Here is a 16753-nt window from a genome sequence, read left to right on the forward strand (position 1 = left end):
ATTCAAATATTTTTCTGAAATGGTTATCAACATAAATGGCAAGCATGACTTGTGTATGAATGGATTGCCTTAAACCGCTGTGAGAATGATTCACAAAATGATATACCATCCAGATTTACCTTTTAGTCAACCTGTTCTAGCCACAGCTTCTGTAGCCTAGCATGGAAAGAAAGCATTAAAGACAGCACTTGACCTTTGTCCAGCCCAAATTCCTATGCCGCAATAGAAGCATGATAATCAGGAAATCATGGTTATTTGTTACAGAAAATGCATTACTGTGGAAAGCAGAGAAACAGAGTCCAGAGCAGGAAATGGACAGCTTATCTAGGGATGAGAGAATGAAGACAGAGAGTTCTTACAGGACAAATTACTGTGATTTATAAGGAGGAGATATAGCAACATCCCTCACCAGTACTTACTGGGCTTGATTTAAAACTACCTTCAATCATACTGTGACAGTTCCTGGTGTGCCAACCAAAGTTCATTGAAATTCTTATGAAAGATTTCACACAAAACTTATTTTTGAGTCATCCAGTAAATAATTTTTTCTTGAAATAAAATGTTTTTGTTTCATATATATACATTTTATTAACTGACGGTGTTTTTGAAAATCAGAAGCACCTGAACTTACCTGTAAAATTACACTGAAATAACAATATAAGTGAGGTGAAATGTTGATCGTTGAGTGTCAAAATTCAAGGAAAGTCACATTGTACTTGAATTTTCTCGATCTTTTTTACTGATTCTGTGAAATCTCTGGGGTATCATGATAGCATAGTGGTTAGCACAATTGCTTCACAGCTCCAGGGTCCCAGGTTCGATTCCCAGCTTGGGTCACTGTCTGTGAGGAGTCTGCACGTTCTCCCCGTGTGTGTGTGTGTGTGTGTGTGTGTGGGTTTCCTCCCACAGTCCAAAGATGTACAGGTTAGGTGGATTGGCCATGCTAAATTGTCCAAAATTCTATGATTAACCTAGGACAAAAGTTCGGCGCAACATCGTGGGCCGAAGGGCCTGTTCTGTGCTGTATTTCTCTATCTATCTATCTTGTAAAGAACAATGAGGGATGGCGGTTACTCATCAGATATAACTGTCACCAGATGACCACCAGCCATTCCATCAGACCAGCGTATGTTCTCTCTTGAAGAACAGAATTTAGACTGGAGAACATGGTTGGGGGACAGAGTTTTTAGATTTTCTTGCTTCATCAGTTGCTTACAATCCAAGACAACTTAGATGGCTTTTCGCTCACACTTCCTCTTCATAAAATCATCATCCCGTACCAGCCTCCCCGAACAGGCGCCGGAATGTGGCGACCAGGGGCTTTTCACAGTAACTTCATTGAAGCCTACTCATGACAATAAACGATTTTCTTTTTTTTTCATTGTCGGTAAAATCTTGTAAAATTGCATTTTCAATTGTCAATATTGCTGAACTTGTTAGAAGTTCCTGACTCACCGAACTTCACAGCTAATTTTTCACTCCCTTCAAAGCAGAGAAAAAAATCTTCACCGGAAGCATTTGTGACAGGTATTGGAACGGTTGTCTGCAAACCATCACTGTAGCATTTAACATTGGTGCCACCAAAGTCCATCAGTGGGCCTGCCCACGTAAATCCAGCCTACCTCAACCCCCAGACTCCCAACATTGACCCCCCATAAGACTTCTCCAGAGACGCCACCATATCAGAGACACCCCCATATAAGAGACCCGCCATATCAGAGACCCCAATATATCAGAGACCCCATATCAGAGACTGCCCCATAGCAGAGACTGCCCCATAGCAGAGACTGCCCCATATCAGAAACTTCCCCCATCAGAGATGACCATATCAGGTACCCCCATATCAGAGGCCTCATATCAGACAGCCCCCCACCCCCCATCCCATAAAATCAGTCACTCGTGCCTGGAAGAACAGTCCAGGCACAAATAGCGACAAATCTCTGCTTTTTCACTTCCTAGCCCCTTAGAACATAGAAAGCTAAAACACATTACAAAGCACTAAACCCACTCAGATCCTTTGATCTGTGAGGCTTTTATTCACTTTCAAAGAGAAATAGCTTTTAGCAGGTTGTAATTGGCAGGGTCATAGCTTCCAGACAGCCAGGTTTCTGGATTGTTTGTTTTCATTTCCCTGCACCCTGGAATGCATCTCAAGTACCCTGCTTTGAAATTAACCCCAATGTATATACATACCCACCACATCAAAAGAAGTGAAGTGCTTCCTGCTGAGAAAAAGAGAAAGTAAAAGAACTTGCCCGTCAAATGTTTGTAAACATTGTGGTTCGCTTCTCTGGCCCTATGGATTTCCCAGCGGCCTGGGGTGGTTTCAATGGGAAATCCTATTGACAAGCAACGGGATTATAGTACCCCGTCGCCAGCGAATGGTGCACTGCCTACTGCCACTAAGAAACACGCATCTGGGAGGCTGGAGAATCCCACTCCTTATTTTGAAATATCTGAGGACCTTGGCTGAGCCCTTGATAACTGCAGTCACCAAGCTTTAACATAAATTTAATATAAATAACCGTTTATCATTTAACAGTAATATAATTGAACTGACAAAAATGTATCTGATTACCTGATGCTACTTACCCAACACCCCCTCCCTTTCCAACTCGCCCCACTCTATATGCAGCCACACACATACACAAACACACACAGGGGCTGGTTTAGCACATGGCTAAATCACTGGCTTTGAAAGCAGACCAAGGCAGGCAGCAGCATGGTTCGATTCCCGTACCAGCCTCCCTGAACAGGCGCCGGAATGTGGCGACTAGGGGCTTTTCACAGTAACTTCATTTGAAGCCTACTTGTGACAATAAGCAGTTTTCATTTCATTTTTCAACATAAAGGGAAAGGGTGATAGAGAAGGAAAAACAAATGATAATAAAGTAAAAAGGATGAAAGATATCCAATGCACTATGATGGTTTTCAGTTAAAGGCTTTCATAGTTCAAGCTTTCCGTTCAATGCCTCTTCCCTCTAAGTTTGAGAGGGTTTTCTCTGGCAAAGCTGCCTACTTTCTTTGTAGATTCAAGATCATTTCAACTATATAGTAAAGATGTGCCAGTCACTCCTAATTTTAGAACAATAAAGCAGTTATATAGTTAAGCAGAGAGAGTGAGCTTCTACTCCTTTCAAGGTCTATTCGCTTCTGACCAGCTTTCTCAGAAGCATCCCACAGGAACCAACCACTGCCTGTTGTCAGCCAGAGCACTGTCCCTGGCCAATCCACAGTCAATCGAACCAACTTCCTCCAAAGCTGGTTCTTAAGATTCCCTCAACACCGACGAGTTTGGTTTCACCTCTCCACAAAACAAATCCTGGAGCACACTGCTGATGTCCACTGCTTAAAGTTGCATTCCGATTATGAGTCCATGGACCAAAAATAATAAAATGAAACAAAAGAAGTGGGAACAAAGGGAAATTCAAAGGAACAAAAAGAAGGTTTATAATCATCTTGAAAAGAACAAGTTGATTAGCGATAGTCAACACGGTTTTGTGAACGGTAGGTCATGCCTCACAAACATTGAGTTTTTTGAGAAGGTGACCAAACAGGTGGATGAGGGTAAAGCGGTTGATGTGGTGTATATGGATTTCAGTAAGGCGTTTGGTAAGGTTCCCCACGGTAGGCTATTGCAGAAAATAAGGAAGTATGGGATTGAAGGTGATTTAGCGGTTTGGATCAGTAATTGGCTAGCTGAAAGAAGACAGAGGGTGGTGGTTGATGGTAAATGTTCATCCTGGAGTTCAGTTACTAGTGGTGTACCGCAAGGATCTGTTTTGGGGCCACTGCTGTTTGTCATTTTATAAATGACCTGGAAGAGGGTGTAGAAGGATGGGTTAGTAAATTTGCAGATGACACGAAGGTCGGTGGAGTTGTGGATAGTGCTGAAGAATGTTATAGGATACAGAGGGACATAGATAAGCTGCAGAGCTGGGCTGAGTGGTGGCAGATGGAGTTTAATGCGGAAAAGTGTGAGGTGGTTCACTTTGGAAGGAGTAACAGGAATGCAGAGTACTGGGCTAATGGCAAGATTCTTGGTAGTGTAGATGAACAGAGAGATCTCGGCATCCAGGTACATAAATCCCTGAAAGTTGCCACCCAGGTTAATAGGGCTGTTAAGAAGGCATATGGTGTGCTAACCTTTATCAGTAGGGGGATTGAGTTTCGGAGCCACAAGGTCATGCTGCAGCTGTATATAACTCTGGTGCGGCCGCTCCTAGGGTACTGCGTGCAGTTCTGGTCACCACATTATAGGAAGGATGTGGAAGCTTTGGAAAGGGTTCAGAGGCGATTTACTAGGATGTTGCCTGGTATGGAGGGAAGGTCTTACGAGGAAAGGCTCAGGGATTTGAGGTTGTTTTCGTTAGAGAGGAGAAGGCTGAGAGGTGACTTAATAGAGACATATAAGATAGTCAGAGGGTTAGATAGGGTGGACAGTGAGAGTCTTTTTCCTCAGATGGTGATGAGGGACCAACACGAGGGGACATAGCTTTAAATTGAGGGGTGGTAAATATAGGACAGATGTCAGAGGCAGTTTCTTTACTCAGAGAGTAGTAGGGGTGTGGAACGCCCTGCCTGCAACGGTAGTAGACTCACCAACTTTAAGGGCATTTAAGTGGTCACTGGATAGACATATGGATGAAAATGGAATAGTGTAGGTCAGATAGGCTTCAGATGGTTTCACAGGTCGGCGCAACATCGAGGGCCGAAGGGCCCGTACTGCGATGTAATGTTCTATGTTCTAATGTTCTATGTTCTAAGACAGGGCAGGATGCAGCAATTTAAAATATTGGATGTGTTGGTCTTTGCTCCCCATCTCATCTCTGAAAGACTTTACAGAATTATGGCTGCAAGGTGACCAAGACTGGGACCTGAATATTCAAGGTGCATGACAGGAATCTCAGAAAAGGTGGAGGGCTAGCTCTGTTAATTAAGGATGACATTAGAAACTGGAGAGAGATGATCTTAGTAGATGATCAAGATATAGAATCAATTTGGGTAGAGATAAGAAATAGTAGGAAGTCAGTTGTAGAAGTTGATTATAAGCCCCCAACAGTAACCACATGTTAGGGCAGCGTGTACAGGAAGAAATAATCGGGTTTTGTGAAAAATGTATGGTGCTACTCATGGATGATTTTAATCCAGATTGGGTGAATCAAATTGGCAGAGGTAGTCTGGAAGATGTGTTCACAGTGTTTTGGGGACATTTTCATAGACCAGCACAGGTAAGAGCCAACCAGAGACCAGGTTATTCTAGATCTGCTAAGACCTTCCTCTTACAGATCTTTGAACTTTGCATACTGACAGAAGATCCTGCTGCTCGGAAGGGCTGGAGAATTCTGCCCAATGTTTCCTCTTGTAGGAGAGACTGTGAGGGGGTGGATTCCCCCCCTCCCCCCCCCCCCCCCCCCCCCCCCGCCACCCCACCCCCGCCACTGTCAGTGGGCTTTCCCATTGAATCCACCCCAGCCGATGGTTCACCATCAGTGGGACCAGGAGGTCCTCCTGGCGAGAACGGCTGGAAAATACCCCCTCAGAACTAGGGGCTTAGTTTAAAAATAAGTGGTTTCCAATTTAAGACAGAAGACAGAGATAAGGAAAAAATGTTTTCTCTCAGAGGGTCTTGAGTCTTTGGAACTCTTGCTCAGAGAGTGGTGGATGTAGGGGTCATTGAATATTGTTAATGTTGAATTAGATAGATTCTTGGTTGACCAGGGATAGGAAGGGAAATGGAATTGAGGCCACAATCAGATCAGCCATGATTGTTTTGAATGAAGGCTCGAGGGGTCAAATAGCTTGCTCCTGCTCTTAATTTGTTATATCACACCATCATCCTCATATGCAAAGAGGGCAGAAATATGATCCCCTGCTCCTCCTTTTCCTAACCGTTATCATCATCACCTTCCTTGTTAATCTTCTGTAACTGCAGAAAGAAACTGGCAGGAAGTGAAAAAGATTGATCACTGTCTCTCCCAGAAATAAAGGAAGTGGGTGGAAGGTTGTGGCTGAGTTCACAGGGTGCCAGGGATTCGGTGTTTGTGCCCAGTTACTAATCTGTAGCCAGAAAGCGTCATTAATCCCAGCATCACCCAAGCAATAGTGGAGTGAATGTCCACAAACTGTATGGCCTTGTTTTCAAAGGGGGTTGGGAGATTTGAGGATGGGGAAGACACTTCCTGCAGCCTGCATTTGGTGGCAACTTTGCACCAATCTTTCCGCTAAAAGGTAAGGAAATGACTGCTAGTCTGACTTTAGAGTTTTGCCAAGTGGTGCAAAACAAGTGAAGACATAGGTGTGGGTATATTGTAAATGTTAAAATAGAGGAAGGATTTTTCTTTTACGTTAAGGGAAGAATGTAACCAGAGTAGGAAGATAGAGATGCCCTTAGCCAAGGAAACTTTTAATTTCTGCACATTGTTGACTGTACGGAGGCAACATGCAATTGATAACACCTAAAACTTAAAATGATTTGCAAAGACTATTTACCCATGAATTGCCCAAGTCTTATTTGTAATCTATCCAACAGGCTTTTACTCTTTGTTTCTCAAGTGCTTTGGGTTTGGACATGTGTTCTATTCTTACCAGCTTTCATCTCTACCTTCACTCTGAATGTTCTCTATGTATGCACATTCCATCAATGCTCCTTACTTCTGCTTTCACACGCTCAACTCCATCCTTGCTCTGTCTACTCATATCTGACTTTAGCTTGGTTCCTTTATTATTTACACGAGAGCAAATACATGGCATATCCATTCATGTAAATTCAATAAAACAGAACAGTATTCCTTTTCACAGTGACCATTTTTATGAATTCTGTTGAATTTTGCAATAAACATTTTGGAAAATTACGGTTTTAATCAGTGATTTCTTGTATATTGATAATTAATATTCTATTGAATTAAAGTTCTGTGTAATGCAACAAAATTGGTTTGTCGTATTTTGGCTCATACTCCTGAAGTATGGTCTATGGATTTAATTTGTTCCCAACTGCGGAGTCTGATATATCTTCAAATCCACAGCAAAATATATCCAAACCATATTATTTTTCGACATTTGGATAATGCTTACTTTTGATTTTTCTTAAATGTGCGAGCATTTTGCAACACGGCATTGCTAATCTTAAACTATTCTTTGAGAGGAAGTATTTTTACTTCTGCAGATCCAGACGGTCCTCCCGAAAATGTGACTGTAACAGTAAAATCCTCTGACGCTATTGAGATTGGCTGGGAAGAGCCAGCGATTATCACAGGTCCAACCTCTTATCTAATAGATGTAACACCGGTAAGGGCTTTGCTTTGACTGGCACATAAAAATGAAATCCATTTGAGCTTTGTGCCATGCCTGTTTAAAAAGATTTGCTGCGACAAAGTTGCCCTGACATTTCTCCAAGGAACAAATAGCCATTTTCTATTCTTAATCAGCTGTTTGGATTAATTGACAATCTTGCTATTCTAGTTCTGTGAAGTTTAAATTAATTGTTTTTCCACAATTAATCATTTAAAATCATCCTCCTCCTTGTCTAATTATTGTTCATTTCTTCCCCCTTTCTGAAGTACCTGGGCTCAGTTGCCTGTTGTGCGACTCTTGCCTATATGAGTTTTGAGTCCCTGTCAGGGTGTATATCCCAGCACTCCAGGAACTCTCACACTTCTGTGTTGCATGTGTATCAGCCATGGCTTGGTTAGTCGCACTCATGCCTTTAAATGACACAATTCTCGGTTCAGGTCCCACGCCAGGGCTTGACCATCAAAATTAAGGCTGACATCCCCGAGAACGCTGCACTGTTGGAGATGATGGGGTAAATTTTCCCATCCCATGTGAGTCGTCGCGGGTTGGTTGAAAAATTGGGCAGACCATTTAAAGGTCCGTTGACTTTGGGTGGGAATTTCCAATCTCAGGGCGGGTGCCACTGGAAAATCCCGTCCATAATCCTTTGGTTGAGATATTAAACTGCGGCGCCTTTTCCCTGCATGGGTGAATGTAAAAGGTCCCAGGTGCTACTTCTTTGGAGAACTGTGGAGTTATCCCTCGTGTCCTGGCCAATATTTATCCCTGAACCAACATCACCAAAAAAAACAGATTATCTGGTCATCATTATCGCATTGCTGTTTGTGGAAGTTTGCTGAGCGCATATTGACTGCTGCATTTCCAACATTACAGCAGTGACCACACTTCAAAAGATACTACATTGGCTGTGAAATTCTTTGAGACATCAGTTGGTCATATAAGTGAAATCTTTCTCTATCCCTTCATAAGTGCAATTTACTTTGAAGCAAAGTGCCTTTACTTCGGATCACCCGTTCACCAATAGGCAATTTGGGTATGGATGCTATAGAAAATCATTGGTGTGAATCTGTACCCTACAGTTCAATGGCAATGATTGTAATCCCACCATATTGCCACCAGGCTCTGAAATAGTTAATTTTCAAACATGGTTGCTGTGGTGAGCCACGTATGGCTATTGTATATACTCTGTTGTTCTATTATTATTATTGTCATTGACATCTACTATTGTATATACTTACTGTTGTTGCTGTTACTGTTGCTGTTGAATTGTTGTGTTGATGCTGCTGTTGGCTATGCCTGTGGCCCCGCCCCTCTGAGGAGGTATAGAACTGGCCGATCTGAGACAGGCTCTCAGTGCGGGAGAAGCTACAGGTTGGCACACATCTAGTTGATTAAAGCCACTGTTCTTTGGTACAAACTGTCTCGACTGAATTGATGGTCATCATTTGTTTTCAGCTAATTTGTACTAGTAAAGGCGTAAGTGTCTGAGTCTGTGCTTGGTAGGAGGCTTCCCCCACCAGCTGCACAAACTTGGAAAGTTATTCCGAATGCATGCATTGAAAATTTTATTTCAAGAATGCAAACTTTAATAAACTATACCTTTAAAATAAAGGCCCCAGCTATGCATATTAGCTTAAAAACATGTGGAAAATAGACATTGCCCTTTTTGTAATGTTGTGCATCCATTGTTAAATTGTCATGACAGTGTTCCAAGAAATGATTTCCGAGTTTGGAGAAGAAGTGTTTTGATTGTCTGTGTAGGAAGTGAAAGCTGGGTAAGAGCATTAATAATTTCAGTCATGGCGAAACCTCAGTGGGCTTAGACACATATCAGCCTTTATGGTTCTGAGTAACACCATGACACAACTTTAGCTGATCAAATACTTCAGCAGCTGCGCTTGAGCACAAACAGTGTCGAGTAAATAGATTACAACTGAGTTAACCAAACATGGATTTAAAGACAGACAAATTAATATTGATCAAATTATTGTTATGATAAAAAGCTTTTAGCAATTCAAAATGATAGGGCAGCACGGTGGCACAGTGGTTAGCATTGCTGCCTTACGGCGCTGAGGACCCGGGTTCGATCCCGGCCCCGGGTCATTGTCCGTGTGGAGTTTGTACATTATCCCCGTCTCTACGTGGGTCTCACCCCAACAACCCAAAGATGTGCAGTGGTAGGTGAATTGGCCATACTAAATTGCCCCTTAATTGGAAACAAAAAAGAATTGGATACTCTAAAAAAAAATGTTAACTGTAACAAAGCAATTCAAAATGATTTTCAGCTCAGTTTCATTGATATTTTATATTGAAGTCAGAGATGTAACTCTGTCAGAAGCCTGGAAATTGAAATCAGCACGATTATTCACTTAAAATAGTTTTAAGTCTAACTTTGATGCAGGTTCATTGGAAGATGGAACCATTGGGTGCGATTCACCCCCGTATTGCGCCCAGCGCACCTCCAGTTATTCACGGCGAATGGCGGGAGAGTCCCAAAGGGGTTTGCCCCGGGCACCGAACAGAGCACAATGCTCCCAGCCTGTGGCATCTGATGCGCTCTGCTTCATGCCCCCACTGAACCAGTTGAGCATATTTAAATTAGTATTTAAATGTGCTCAGCTTGTGCGAAGCTGGCGTCTCTCAGCTCCCGGGATTCTCCGTCCCCGCCTGCGCAGTGTGAGGCCAGCAGGAATCACTACTGGTTTCCAAAAATGGTGGTCGGGGACGTGGAAGCCTGGGACCCTCTTTGCACAGCCTGGGTGACAGGAACGGTGCCAAGGGGCACTGGCAAGGGACGGGATCTGAGAGGGGCCACGGCCATGAAAGGGATGGGGGTGGGTGGAATGAAGGAGGCCTGAAATGGACGCATAAATATGGGGTCCTAACAGGGGGGGGGGCCTAAAATGTGACGGATCGGAAAGTTGAGAGCACTTAAGGCGGGCCCCCCGACAATCCCACAACGGATAATCACTAACTTGTGGGGAGGGGTTGATGCCTCAATGCCAACAAGGATGGATGGGGGGGAGGTGGGTCCCCCTCATGCCTGCGTGGTGTGGGGGGTGTATAGCCCGGACATTTAGTTATGGGGGAAGCTGCCCTCCAGGGTCATGGGGTTGTTGCCTATGTGGAGAGTCGCAATGTACATGGTTGGGGGAGGGCAACATTCTTAACTTTGTGATCAGTGCGCCCCATGGTGCGTCTTTAGGTCCCCAGTCCAAAAATATTTCCAAGTATGGGAGAATTTAGTGAGAATCTCCCCAAGCTCCAGAGAAATGACTAATAGGTGGATTCTCTGCTGCCCACCACTGCTAGTGGAGTTCCTGATGTGGCAGATCCCATTCCATTGCTCCAGTATCCCGCCAGCAGCGGCAGCGAGCTACATGCCCCACATCGGCGGTAGGATGCAAAAGGGTAAATGGGTAATTTGAACCTATTTATATCCACTTATTTAGCTGGAGCCCCTATTCTTCATGCAATCATGATGCTCTGGCCCTCTCTGCCGGGATTCATACTGGCATAGATTGGAGCAAGCATGGTCCTGACATGGTAGATATCGTGGTGGGTCAAGGGGGTAAGTACGTAACATAGTCCATTGGAGTTTCCCCACAACACAAATCCTACTCACCATATCACTGCTTTTTCACTTACCTGTCTCTTACACATGCTGCCTCAGACAGAAGTGTATAAAGCAGCACCTGTTACTTCATAGAAAGCCGAAAGACATCACAAGGCTTTACACCCCCTCAGATTCTTTCATCTGCGAGGGTTCTATTCACTTTTCAGGAGAAATTGCTGTCAATAGGCTATAATTGACAGGGTAATAGCTTCCAGGCAGCCAGGTATCTGGATTGTTTATTTTCATCTCCCTTCACACTTGAATGCATCTTAACTACCCTGATGTGAACCTAATCACAATGTTTATAAACATCCAGCTATGATTGATCGTTATATCAAAAGCAGTGAAGTGCTTTCTGCTGAGGAATAGAGGAGGTGAAAGCATTTATCTCCTAGGTGTCAATGGGAGTTCCTGTTGAAGCCACTCCACACCGCTGGGAAACCCACAGGAGGGGCTCCACTGCTGGCAGGGACCAGAGAATCCCACGAGCGGGAACGACCGATAAGTCCTTCATTCTATTAAAGACAGATAAAATTTCAGAAGGAAAATAAAGCAATTTTATATAATCTAGTCTTCGATGCATGCCAGTTTGGAAGATCTGTAGTGAGAATTGATGAAGTTAATTGCATCCACAATTCATTTTTAAATTCTTACAGATTGATTTTGGGGACTTGAACATGACCATTCTTAGATTTGAGGAACAGAACAAGACCTGTGAGATATCTGGTTTAAAGCCATTTACAAAATACTCTATAATCGTCATTGCATTTACTGGCAGCAAAGAAGAGGCCCGATCTCATGGTAAACCAAGTGAAGCAATCATCGTTAGGACACTTGAAGCTTGTAAGTATTCTTTATCAATAATATAAATGCTTTAAACTATTTTCAGGATCTTTATGAATGAGGGTATAGTATTTTTGTTTACAGTTTAAGTTTTGTGGCTAGAATCTTGTTACTCGTATATAGAAAAGTAGGTGGGTACGGCCGAGTTAACATGTAGAATGATAAATGACATTTAGTCGATACAAATAAAACAGCGTCATCTTCGACGTCACATGTTACCTTTTTCTCGATGTTTTATTAATGATTGTGCTTCTTCCTGTCATCACATTTAAACATCGGACGGGATTTTCCGGCCTCCCAGCCTCGTGTTTCTGGGCGACAGGAGTTGGCGTGCCATTCGCTGGTGGCGGGATTTTCTGTTCCTGTTGCTGTCGATGAGAATTCCCATTAAAGCCAGCCCACGCCCCCAGGAAATCTGCGGCGTTAGTGCGTTGCCAGTGGGACCAGCGGATCCCTCCGGCGTGGTCAGAGAATTCCGGCCATGATTTCAGCCACTGAATAATCTCCTGCTTTCCTTTTAAGCAGTTCATATACCATCCCAATTTTCCTATGTTTCTTTTCACCTTTCTTTGTCTCCCTTCCCTTTGTTATGATCCTTTTTGGATAATGTTCATCATTACCGGGCAGCACGGTAGCACAAGTGGCTAGCACTGTGGCTTCACAGAGCCAGGGTCCCAGGTTCGATTCCCTGCTGGGTCATTGTCTGTGCGTAGTCTGCACGTTCTCCCCGTGTCTGCGTGGGTTTCCTCCGGGTGCTCCGGTTTCCTCCCACAGTACAAAGACGTGCAGGTCAGGTGGATTGCCCATGATAAATTGCCTTTAGTGACCAAAAAGTTTGGGAGGGGTTATTGGGTTACGGGAATGGGGTGGAAGTGAGGGCTGAAGTGGGTTGGTGCAGACTCGATGGGCCGAATGGCCTCCTTCTGCACTGTATGTTCTTATTAATATCTTGAGTCTGGTAAAGAATTGCATCTGAAATGTTAAATTATCTATTCTGTGCACAAATCTGCCAAGTGTTTCTAGAATTTTATTTCTGTATTGTGTTTCCAACATTTTCAGTTTGGAAAAATTTGGCTCGATAAAGTTGCCAGCGATGTGCATCCTGAAGATTTATAGGGATCATTTCTATCTTGTTACGAGCCCATTTGTTCTTGAAAATGGAACAGTAACAGAGCTGTTTGTCCTGCTGTCATCCTGCTGCTTTGATGTATGTTCTGATTCTCAAGTGGACTTAATCCTGATAGAGATCCCATCAGAAACTAGCGGCAGCCTTGTGCAAACGTGGTAATCAGCTTCAAGTGACTTCATTAAGTGCCAACCTCATTTCACCTTTTCCCGCCGAGCGAATGCCATGTTCCTGTCTCCGTCCACCAACTTAAGGTAGAGCGGATCAGATAGCTCTTCCCAGCAATGCTTAAAGGGCTGGTGCTTTTTTGGGACATTTTCTGACAGTTGCTTGTGGACTTTACAATCGAATGAAATTTAAGCTTATAGAGTTGTTGCTTCCAAATTTGCACTCATATCACCTTCACTTATCTTTCTGCTTCCAATAAAAAAATGCACCTCTTTTTCAAGCTGCTAATAGTCTGTCATAACCTCCAGGAGGCCCAGGTGGAAATCATTATCATTATCGCAGCAGAGACCATCCAGCTGGGACTCCTTGGAACTGAACATAAAAGTCGTCCCTTAATAAGGACACAGAGAGTCCACACAGAGTAAAACTCTTTATCGACACAAATGATGTGTACAGTACCCCATAGATCCTTACCAGGTTCCTATTCTGATCAGTGCCTTACTGGCCAACCTTATATACATGGTTAATTGAGATACCCCGCCCGAGCGGGGGAGCACGTACTCATAGAATCATAAATTTGCAGTGTAGAAGGAGGCTATCCGGCCCATCATATCTGCACTACCCCTTGGCAAGAGCAGCCTATTTAAGCCATGCCTCCACCCTCTCCCTGTAACCCAGTAACCGCACCTAACCTTTTTTGGACACCAAGGGCAATTTAGCATGGCCAATCCACCTAACCTGCACATCTTTGGACTGTGGGAGGAAACCGGAGCACCCGGGGGAAACAAACATAGACACGGGGAGAATATGCAGACCCAAGCCGGGAATCGAACCTGGGACCCTGGAGCTGTGAAGCCATTGTGTTAACCACTGTGCTACTGTGCTGCTCCAGCAGGAGCACGGGGAAGGCGAGCATTCTTGTCCCGTGCGGGAGATTTCACGGCCCCAGCAGGGACTGGCATGTTGGTTGTCCCAACGGGGGCTGTGATTGTGAATAGTTACTGCCACAGACAGATTATTGTTTGCTTCCTACCGCTGGCTTTCTTGGACATTAAATAGTTAATGTCACTTTACATATTTACCTTTTTACTAGTTTTACATAGAATAGATTCATCAATTTCACATTCCTGAGGTTGAATTTAATAGCCACAGAGGGGGCAGCATTCACTAGCCCTCGCCAATAGCAACCAGGCCGCAGCCATTTCAAGGAGCCCCAAATGGATTGTGTCAATCAGATAGTTAACTACCTGTCATGGAGTTTTGTGCCTTTAATGGCAAAGATTCCACCACCTGGAACTGCCAACCAACTTGAGGGCCAACATCTCTAGCTCTTCGGCATCAGCGATGTCACTGGGACGGCGCCGGGGTGGAGAATCCATTTCTCCCATGGAATCTGGGCCAGCGCCGGTTCTGCGATTTTCCGAGCCCCGCAAAATGGCGTCCTCAGAGAGTAGGCCACGCCGCACATCCCCTGCATGCGGCCATTGCTGGAGGCCCACCCCGCCATTCTCCATCCCCGACTGGCCGAAGTCCCGACGGCGTGGATCTAACCGGTCCTGCTGGTCAGGATACTAGCGTGGCGGCTGCGGACTCAGTCCGCGGCCGCCCTGGTCGGGGGTGGGTCGATCGGAAGGCAGGCGGGGTCTTATAGGCAATTTTTGGGTGGGCAATCTGGGTCGGGTGCGCGACCGATCTGGGCACTATGTTCAAGGAGCAACTCCGTGGTCTGAGTCTGCCGTGGAGCACGGCGCGCCCGTTGGAGGCCATCGCCATGCGCATGCGCGGCCTCTGACCCGGAAGTGCGAGGGCCCGTATCTGCAGCAAAAGCTGCTGGTTTCACGCTGGTTCATTGCTCGCCCCCTGCAGGGCTCGGAATATGTGGCCCTTTCACTCCGGTTTTCCTTAAGTGAAAGTCCAGTTTTTACGACGGCGTGGGGACATAGTCGCAAAAACGGAGAATCCAGCCCACGGTCTCTAAATCATACACAGGTCACACCTATATATCTAATATGTAGTTCAGTTGATTGGAGACCTCACTGGAAGCAGAAAATCAGAAAATAACCGTCTCCTCTCACGGCAGCACGGTAGCACTGTGGTTAGCACAATTGCTTCACAGCTCCAGGGTCCCAGGTTCGATTCCGGTTTGGGTCACTGTCTGTGCGGAGTCTGCACATCCTCCCCGTGTCTGCGTGGGTTTCCTCCGGGTGCTCCGGTTTCCTCCCACAGTCCAAAGATGTGCAGGTTAGGTGGATTGGCCGTGATAAATTGCCCTTAGTGTCCAAAATTGCCCTTAGTGTTGGGTGGGGTTACTGGATTATGGGGATAGGATGGAGGGGTTGACCTTGGGTAGGGTGCTCTTTCCAAGAGCCGGTGCAGACTCGATGGGCCGAGTGGCCTCCTTCTGCACTGTAAATGCTATGATATCTTTTCCAAGATTGAGCTTTGGATGCCAGAATAACCAACCAAATCCCTGCTTTTTTTCAGTGCCTATGGATGCACCACAGAATTTTACCCTTCATAAGATACCAGATGAAGTGACAAAGGTTTATGCATTTTTCCTGCCACCATCTATGCCAAATGGTATTGTTGAGGGATACCAGGCCGTTATTTACAAAGAAGGAGAATCTTCTGAACCCCACATAAACAATCTTAAAATTGTTGAAAAAAAGCAATCACTCACTGCTGTCATTGAAGGGCTAAAAGGTGGAAATACATACATCATACAGGTAAGAATCAGGTTTTATTATTTCACTTAGAATAAAAAAGCCTAACATCACAAATCTGATTATGGCCCAGGTCTTCCAGTCTCCAGATTGTTGGCCACTGGACGTACCCACCAGATGCACTATGGAACTCCTCAGAAGTCCCTCAACTCCCGACTCCCACTGCAGCCCCCAATTCCGCTCCCCTCCACCCCAATTCTGCTCCCCCCCCCAACCACCTCACCTAACTAACTCCCCCCACCCAATCTCCCGACTCTCTTCCCCTGAACTGACCTGACTAGCCCCCACCAACCGGCTACCCTGACCCCTCCCACCGGCTGATTCATCCTCACCACCTGGCTCCCCTGATGCCACCATGACTCCCACCACCATCTGACCTGACTCACCCACCCCACCACCCAACTCAAGGATGTGAGGAAAAGCTGTTTCACCCAGAGGATGGTGGGAATCTGAAACTTACATCCTGACAGGGTATCTGTCGGAGGCAGAGACAATCATAACATTTAAGCAGTATTTAAATGAGCACTTGAAACACCATAGCACACATGGTTACAGGCCAAGTGCTGGAAAAATGGGATTAAAGTAGATAGGCACTTGATGGCCAGTGCGGACACGATGGGCCAAAGGGCCCCTTTCCGTACTCCAAAAGCTTCATCACTCTATAACTCCCCCAACCAACCAACTGTCCTCCCAAACTGACTTGACTAACCTCCACCAATCAACTCCCCTGGCCCCCTGTCTCTCTCCCCTGAACTGACATGCCTAGCCCTAATCATCAAACCCCTGGGTGGGATTCTCCGTCGTTGGGATCCTCTGCTTTACCGGCAGCGCACTCATGCCCGCAGATTTCTCAATGGCGTCGGGCTGGCCACAATGAGAATCCCCATTGGCCAGCTGCCGGGAGGGAGGATCCCGGTGGGGAGGGGGGTGCTCTGCGCCGCGCCAGAAAACAGACCTGGCGGGATGGAAAATCATGGCCCCCCC

General features: G+C 45.3%; 1 protein-coding gene across 1 annotated transcript in view; it reads left to right on the forward strand.

Moving 5' to 3' along the window:
* The window catches only part of ptprq (protein tyrosine phosphatase receptor type Q), a 247980-nt gene that overhangs the window by 162001 nt on the left and 69226 nt on the right, over nt 1-16753 (forward strand). Inside the window, exons 42-44 of the mRNA XM_038781370.1 lie at nt 7166-7287; nt 11566-11752; nt 15531-15772. Coding sequence (XP_038637298.1) covers nt 7166-7287; nt 11566-11752; nt 15531-15772 — 551 coding nt within the window. The remainder of the gene's footprint in view (nt 1-7165; nt 7288-11565; nt 11753-15530; nt 15773-16753) is intronic.

Source organism: Scyliorhinus canicula, chromosome 20, assembly GCF_902713615.1.
Source record: "Scyliorhinus canicula chromosome 20, sScyCan1.1, whole genome shotgun sequence".
Classification (NCBI taxonomy): Eukaryota; Metazoa; Chordata; class Chondrichthyes; order Carcharhiniformes; family Scyliorhinidae; genus Scyliorhinus; species Scyliorhinus canicula.